The 8,095-nt window shown below is 49.7% G+C and overlaps 1 protein-coding gene across 3 annotated transcripts in view; it reads right to left on the bottom strand.

Moving 5' to 3' along the window:
- Positions 1-836: 836 nt before the first annotated feature.
- LOC131398335 (SEC14-like protein 2) overlaps positions 837-8,095 on the bottom strand; it is a 28,548-nt gene continuing 21,289 nt past the window's right edge. For 2 of the 3 annotated variants that reach the window (XM_058531768.1, XM_058531770.1), the window contains one exon: positions 838-2,757. In XM_058531768.1, the coding sequence (XP_058387751.1) occupies positions 2,627-2,757 (131 nt within the window). In that variant the 3' untranslated portion in view covers positions 838-2,626. Of the gene's footprint in view, positions 2,758-8,095 lie in introns of all 3 variants that reach the window. The other variant, XM_058531771.1, reaches the window with a different exon arrangement.

Raw genomic sequence — 8,095 nt, 5'->3', positions numbered from 1 at the left:
AACCCAGCCCGAGTGGCTCCAGATCCCCGTGCTCTTAGGTGAGCTCAGTAAATGAGGCTGGGGGAGTGAACGGTCGGCACCCCCGAGAGGTGGATGCTCGGACTCTAGAGGCCCTTCTTGGCAGGTGCCATGTTCATCTATCAAGCACTGGGGTGTAACTGGATCGTGTGCCCACTGACCGATCCTCTTGGGGGCAGGACATTGAATGAATGAATGGTTGGGGTACAAGACTTAAGGAAAATGAGAACACAATGGGGGGACCTCAGGTTACCCGTGTGAGCAATAAGCGCACTTCACGAAAGCTCTGTGAATCTTTTGGGACTATCAGCGAGCAAAGGCACAGCCATTAAAGACAGGCGGTCCTGGGTTCAAATCCCAGTTCTGCCGCCTATTAGCTGCTAGCCACCTGTAAAAACTGAGAGTAGCCAATATTTACTGAGCGCTCACTTGTACCAGGCTCTCTCCTAAGGGCATTGCACGTATTATTTCCTTGAATCTTTGCAACAACCCAAGGCGGTAAGCACAGGGGTGTTGCGTGGTCCCCAGTAGTTGCTCATTAAAGAATTAGCTTTCATTATTGGCAAATAAAGATGGGGAAAATGAAGACCCCTGACTCCCTATTGAGGGCCTGGGCGTCTCTGTCATTGTAGGGTCGTGTAGGGCAGCCCGGTCAGGGGGGACTTCGCAGGAATCTGGGCTCAGGGCGCAAAGCGATCCCCAGCCCCCGAAACACCAGCAGTGCTGGCGGGGAATTAGGAGACGGTCCCTAATACCACGTGATTGTCGCTCCTCTGCCTCCCTCCCAATCAGGGCCCACTGCCGGCGCAGCGCGCGCCCGCCAGACCCGCACTTGTCGGCGCGCAAGACCATCCGGGGCGCAGAGAAGCCCGAGGGGGCGGGGCCTCCGCCCTGACAGCGACGGCGGCCGCGAGCACTCTTAGTGCCCTCAGTAAAGATGGCGATCAGGAGGCAAGCTGGCAGTTAGGCCCCAAAGGAAAGTGCACGCAAGAGGCGAGTAGCGGGTGGCTTCTGCGCATGCGCCCCGGCTATCCGAGGGTAGCTACTACTAGGCTCCTGAGGCCGAAATTTGGGGCTGAGTGAGGGGCAGCGAGGGGCGAAGCGGTGGGCATTGACTTCCTGTGCACTGAACGTTGCTTTATTCATTGGTTAATTTTCCTAAAAGAGCGTTGTAAACCGAGGTTGGGATGTCCTCCTGGGGGTCTGGCTGGGGCCCGTGCAGCCTCGGGCCCCGTCCCGTCAGCGCAGGCCCTGCCCCTACTCTTGCTCCCTCAGCTTCGCCAGACCAGCTTCCCAGGCTGGGCCAGGGCCTGGGTTTCTGAGGGACAGGACTTCCTGCGAGGGCCCAGGCGGGGCGCCTTCCCGCGGTCTGTGCAGCCCAGGACCTGGTGTTCGTTTGCAGGACGAGGAATTGGGTTTAAGTGCTGTGGTTGCTGCAGAGTTGGTGCCCTCCAGCCCCTGGTCGCTGAGCGTCCGCGGCCATCCCAGCTTGTTACCGTGGACAGAGGGGCTTGGAGCTATTTGTGTTGCTCTCAGCCCCTGGGTCTGCCAGATGAGGCCCAGTCTGTGGTCCCCTGCCCGGGCAGCGTCCCCAACAGGCACCAGGAACCCGCTAGACCCACCCTCCGCCTCCCAGAGACAGGACTGCCAAGGCCTTGCTCAAGTCAGTCAGGAAGCAGGTTGGCGGACACCACGGGAGACTCAGACTGGGAAATGCCCTGACTGAGGTATACTACCTTGATCCCACTTGTCATTTTGTGGGGGTGCTCAAATGGAGTTACTTGATGTGGGGCTGGTGGCACTAAAAAGGCGAGTGGAAGCCTCAGGACTCACACACACACCCAGCCCTCCTGGCCCTCCGTGGAGCTGGGACCCTGGAGGTAATTTTCCTGTGCTTTGTTTGCACTGGAGGACAGTGGCTGAGTACCAAAGCTCACTGTCCCAGGAACCTCTGAGTCACTGACAATCGTTAGTAATTAGAGGCAGCCAGTGGGAGGGCCCCCGGAGTTGCTGAAGTTCTCAAGGTGAGGGAGAGGCTTGCCTGGCTACCCCTGAGTGGGAGGATCTATGCTGACTCTGGGCCACCTCCTGAAATCTGGGAAAAGCCAAAAGATCCAAGCCCCGGTGACAGAAAATTTACAAGAGCCTCTGACTCCCACCATTACTCTAGAAACCAGCTACCTTGCTACTCCTCAGTATGATCTAGATTTACATGTTCCTTTGGGAGCAAGTTCCTCCCCTGCTGCTGGCTTCCCTCAAGTGTTAGGTTTCAATCTCTCCCCCTTTTCCTAATGTCTTCCCTGCTGCCACCTCCCGGCGCCCCCTTTCTGTCTCAGCTGTCACTGGTAGGTGAAGTTGGCACAGCTTACTGGACAGACGGATCCTATCACGGTGCCCAGCCCCTGGGTACTCCTTAGTAATTTGAGAGGCAAGGAGACCTACTCCTCTACTCGCCCTCTTCCTAATTCGGAAACGAAAACTCCCAGATCCAGCCCGAGGTCCTTCTTCTAGCCCAGTTTCTCGGGGCATCAGGGTGCTGGAAAAATGATGGCTACAAGGAATAGAAACTGAGACACTGAGGGAGCCAGGCCTGCTGTCAGAGGAGGCGTTATTTTGGGGTGACTGCCCCCAGCTGTTTCATCTTCTCTTCTGAGGCTTTGTCTGGAAGCAGGACCTCCACAGTGAAACTGACCTTCTTGGCGTGAATGAAGCTGTAGGTGTTGTCAAACCGCAGGACATCTGAGGGGAGGCAGAAAACCAGACATTCAGGCAATTCTGACGACCACGGGCTTGGGGACAGTGATTTTTGTTGGCTGAACGAGGGAGTGTGGTAGGTAATGATGACAAAGGTGGCATAAGCAATGGTCCTTCACCTTCTGAAACAGTCTAGCTGGGTTGACAAGATGTTCACGGAGAGAAAAAAATATGACAGAACATACCAGATGCCAGATGAGTGAGAGAGACAACCAGGTCCATAATAGCTTGGAAGGAGAGGGCCCTATAGACTGAAATCATGTGAAAGGCTTTTTAGAGGAGTTAGAGCTTGAAGTGGGACCTGGGCCTTGAAAGGCAGGAGTAGAATTAGTAGCAGCATACACAATGATAATAGTAATGGTAATGATGGCTATGTATGTGTCTGAGCACTGGGCTGGTAATCTATATAAGATATTCCACTCTTCCTTACAGTAACTCTGAGTTCAGCATTAGTCCTGTTTTATAGAAAAAGGAGGTCACTGTGTCACACACTGAGGAAGTGATGGAGCTGGAATTTCCCTCGGTCCACGCTGCTTCTGACTTGCGCCCTGGAAAGCCCTGCCCTGTTCAGTTTCTGACAAAAGTTAAAATGTGCAAACTTTCTGAGCCAGGAATTTATCCCACAGAAAGATAAATGGACAAGGATGCTCACTGCACTCCTGTTGGAAATAATAAAAGATTGGGAAAACTCAACTGTTCAAAGGCGAATTGCTTAAAAGGTTTATATTGCAATCCATAGGATGAAATACTATTCTGATATCAAAGAGGTTAGCTTCGTAAGACATGACTGGGGAAACTGTCCACAATATATTGTTAGGCCAAAAAAGTAAGTTGCAGAACAATTTATAAATAGTTTGTAACATTTTTGTTAATATATATGTAAAAAATTTTTTTGGCTTTGCTACTTGGTCTACTTACATTCCCAAGTTCTCTTTGATGATATTACTTAGGTGCTTGTTCTAAAGGGAAATTTTTCTTAAATCCTGTGATGAGTTTTATACTTTCAAAATTCCTTCAAACATACACTGAATGACAGATATAATTCCTGTGAATCTATATGTGTGTGTGTACATGTCCTGTATATTCTGGGAACATGTCATGCTGCTAAAGGGATGGAAAATACTTGATAGGACAATAGACAAGACCTGTTAGCAGTGGTTTCCTCTGGGAAGAGAACATGGGCATGCAGTTAGCAGAGAAGCCTTCCAGGCCTTGGCCAAGGAACAGACTGCTTTTAGCCTAACCCTTCTTTGTTTGAGAAGCTGTTCCATTTCAGTCAAACACCCCTTCAAGAGAACGGAATGTGAAAATGAAAACACTAGCTCTGCCCCTTCCCTATCCCAGTCTTCTCTCACTTTTCCCAGCAAAAAAAAAGTGTATTTAATCCCGAGACTTAACCTTTCCACTTTCCTGCCCCTGGATAACATGCATAGTTTAGAGCGAGGGTAGACACACCACCCACTTTCTCCATCATGTGAAGTGAGCATTAGTCATCGATTTTCTCTCTGCGCCAGAGCTCTTTCAGGACCAATGGTTCCTCTGGAAAAAGGGAAGCTTCCTCTCTGCCCTGGATGACAGAGCCGTAGCAACCAGAGTCAGTCCTGCTGGAGAAGTCTTTGAGCAACTTGGACCAAGCACTGGGATTGAGACGGCCCTGCCTAGCGTGATATTCTGCCCAAGAAACAAGGAAGGGGCTGTTCTGAGGCCCAGGCCCGAGGGAAGTGGAGTTCATGAACTGCATGGTTCATTCTGACACTGATCATGTACTCACAGACTCATAGAGCCCCCAGAGATCCTCCAGGCTAGGGCTCCTTAACTTTTGTTGGGGAACTGACCCTCTTGAGAGTCTGATGAAAGCAGGCAATTTCAGATCCTCTGGAGCCCATTGTGGACCCTCTGGGGCGATGGTTCCCACTGGGCAAGGGACCACTCTGAAGAGAGGGGGTGCGTGGGTATAACTGTGCCCTCTCATTTATGTATTGAAAAATATATATTCTAAGTTAGCTTCCTTTTATTTCTCCAGATAGGAGATTATATTGATTTTTTAATTATGTGTGTAAGTGAGTTATATTCTCTACGCATTTCATTTCAGAATAGTGAAGGGGACATTAGACACTATTATAAAAGGGAGGTGGTTTGGTCTTTTAAGATTTATAATCACTGCTCTAGAGAGTCCATGAACTCCAAACTAAGATCTCCTGCTCTAGTCCACTCCTCTTGTTTTAAGGAGAAGGAAAACAAAACCTAATTACAGTCACGCCCTGAATAACGACGTTTCGGTGAACGACGGACTGCACATACGACAGTGGTCCCATAAGATTAGTACCATATAGCCTAGGTGTGTAGCAGGCTATACCATCAAGGTTTGTGAAAGTATACTCTGTGATGTTTGCACAACAAAGAAATTGCCCAACAACACATTTCTCAGAACATCCCCAATGCTTGCCTGTATTTAGAGACACTTGCTCAAAATACTAGCTGGACTCAGAAACCAGGTCCCCTGGTGCCCGGCTGGGCTCTCTTCACCTCGGCTCTGCTGGCAGTGCTGTTTAATCTTCATGCAGTGTTTCAGGTCTTCTAGACCACACTGGCATGCCTGGCAGACAAAATCCAGATCTTTTTTTCTGAAATTTTTCTTTCCTAGTAGAGTATTCTATACTCAGTAGGCCCTTAGGAAATAGTTGAGAGAAAAAGTGGAATCAAATCAGACTTGGGGTTTCTTCCAGTGTAACTGAATACATTTGGGCACGGACCAGAGCAGCCTGGGGAGGGTTAATGTGCTCTTGCCGTTGGAGGCTGGCAGAGTTTTAATTTCTCCACTGGGTGATTATGTTCTACCTTGCAGGGGGTCACCTGGTTCTCCAAGGGCATTGCCCTCCCACAGGTGAGCTTGTAACCTAACACTGGGTTCTCTCCGGGCTCAGGTCTAACCTGAGCCGTGGCCCCAAACAGCTGATCCCACGCCATTGTCTTTATACCTGGGAAGAGGGCATGGCTGCTGTGGCCTGCCTCTGCTCCTCCTGGGAATGGACAATGAGCGGCTCCCAGTCAAGGCCCCACAGGCGGACAACCGTTCCATCCGGGAGTGTATCCAAGAGAAGCTAAAATAAATTTGGGATTTGCCAACCTAAGTCTGATTATGTTAAAAGGTTCCTGGTCCTTTCTCAGGCTGTGTCCTTCAGATACTATTGAGGGGAATCGGCAATGCTGGAAAATGGGTTGGGCTCTGTGACTGGCTGCATGATCTTGGGTAAATCACCTCCCTGGTCTGGGACTCCACCCTCTCCTGGGTCACATCACGGGTAGACCTGATCATCTCTAGTATAGTCTATGGCCAAGAGATCCTGGACCAGGACTCTAGGATTCTCTGGTGTCTTCTGTCTTTTGGTGTCTATGCAAGCTACTTTGTGGGAGAGAGAACGTCCCTTCTCTATACCTCAGCTTCCCTAGAAAAAGAAATTCAAGCTTGTGTGTAAGGAGTGCTTTATGCTCCATGGATGACAGTATCTGGGCTGGTGCTAAGCCTTGTTCTTGTCGATGCACACAGTACACGCCTTCTCCCCCAGGACCTGCTGCTCACTAACAAGAATACTCCTCCCCAGGGAGCCATACCACAGAGCATCTGTGAGGAGGGGGCGGAGAGACTCAAGGTTGCCTAGGAAGTGGGGGAGGACACAGAATTTGAGGTTGGGGTGATGGTGTGGACAAGTACAGAGGCCGAGACATCTGTGGGCCTAGTTCAGATGTCCTGGCGGTGCTGCTATAGAAATGGGGCAGAGGGCTTCTCCTATCTCTAGCACCATCTCCAGGACAGCCCTTCTCCCCCAGGTCTCACCCTAATCAGAGTAATGGTGGATACAAGGTGTTGAGTGCTTGCTGTGTGCCAGGCACTATGCTCAGTGCTGCGCAGACCTTATCACATTTAATCATCACGTGTCCCAGGGCCGGCCCTGTGGCTTAGCAGTTAAGTGCACGCGCTCCGCTAGTGGCGGCCCGGGTGTGGATCCCGGGCGCACACCGACACACCGCTTGTCCGGCCATGCTGAGGCAGCATCCCACATACAGCAACTAGCAGGATGTGCAACTATGACATACAACTATCTACTGGGGCTTTGGGGAGAAAAAGGGGAAAAAAGGAGGAGGATTGGCAATAGATGTTAGCTCAGGGCTGATCTTCCTGACAAAAAACAAAAAATCATCATGTGTCCCTGTGAGGTAGAGAATTTGATCCCCATTGTAGCAATCAGCAAACTAAGCCCAGGGAGGCTAAGTCACATGCCTAAGGACTAGTCAGCAGTCAAGTCCAACTCGGCTGGACGATAAAGCCCTTGTTGTCACTGATTGTCCACACCTGGCCCACTGGCTCTAACAGAAAGGAAGCTGGAGAGTTGATAGGGGTTTTTTGGTGTGTGTATGTGGTTTTTCAGCTTATAAACATAGTACATGGTCATTGTAAAATAAATTGTATTTGCAGAACTAGTGTAAAAAATGAAAGCCCTCTACAAGCTTCCTACCACCCCAGAGATAACCACCATTGGAGTTAGCATAGATTCCCCAGAATACTTTTCTATGTACACACTTTTTTTAACCAAAGTGAGTATACACCATATATACCATATTTCATGCTTTATTTTTTAAGATGTATCAGACGTCTTATATGTTAATTTATTTTCCTTAATGGGTATATTGTATTCTATTGTATGGATGGACCACAATTTATTTAACAAGACCTTATTAAGGCAATTTAGTTTATTGCCAGTTTCCCAGGCGGCTAGGAACATCCTTGTACCTATATCTTTGTGCAAATATTTCTGTAGGATAAATGTCCAGAAGTAGAACTGCTGAGTCAAAGGAAATTTTAATCGATATTGCAGAGCTGAGTGAGGTTAAACACCTTTCAAATGCCTAGCTGCCCTTCTTATTCCTCTCCAGTGAACTTCCTGTTCACATTCTGTGCCCATTTTTTGATCAACCTGGAGATGAGTGAAGCTCAGAGGGGTCAGGGCTGGGCTTTCCAGCAATCTGCTCACCCTCTGATCTCTACACCCACCCAGCCAGTTCTGCCTCTCTGACGTCTGGGGAAGGAGCATCGCCAAGAAATGTCTGGTCATGGTCACGGACCCAGTTAGACCTGGATCAGAGAGCTGATGCTCTGAACCCTTGTGATCACCTCGAACCGTGACTCATCTCTACCTGGGAGGATCAGGTCAGAGTCCTGCCCTGCTGTTAAGCAGCTGGGTCACCCTGAGCAAGTCATTCACCTCTCCAAGCCTAGGTTTCCGTGTCTATGCAAGGAGAGGGTTAAGCTGATGGAGACCCACGT

This window comes from Diceros bicornis, chromosome 35, assembly GCF_020826845.1.
Source record: "Diceros bicornis minor isolate mBicDic1 chromosome 35, mDicBic1.mat.cur, whole genome shotgun sequence".
NCBI classification, from domain to species: Eukaryota; Metazoa; Chordata; class Mammalia; order Perissodactyla; family Rhinocerotidae; genus Diceros; species Diceros bicornis.
The sequence above is the reverse complement of the archived record's forward strand: the minus strand, read 5'-3'. Positions and strand labels throughout refer to the sequence as shown.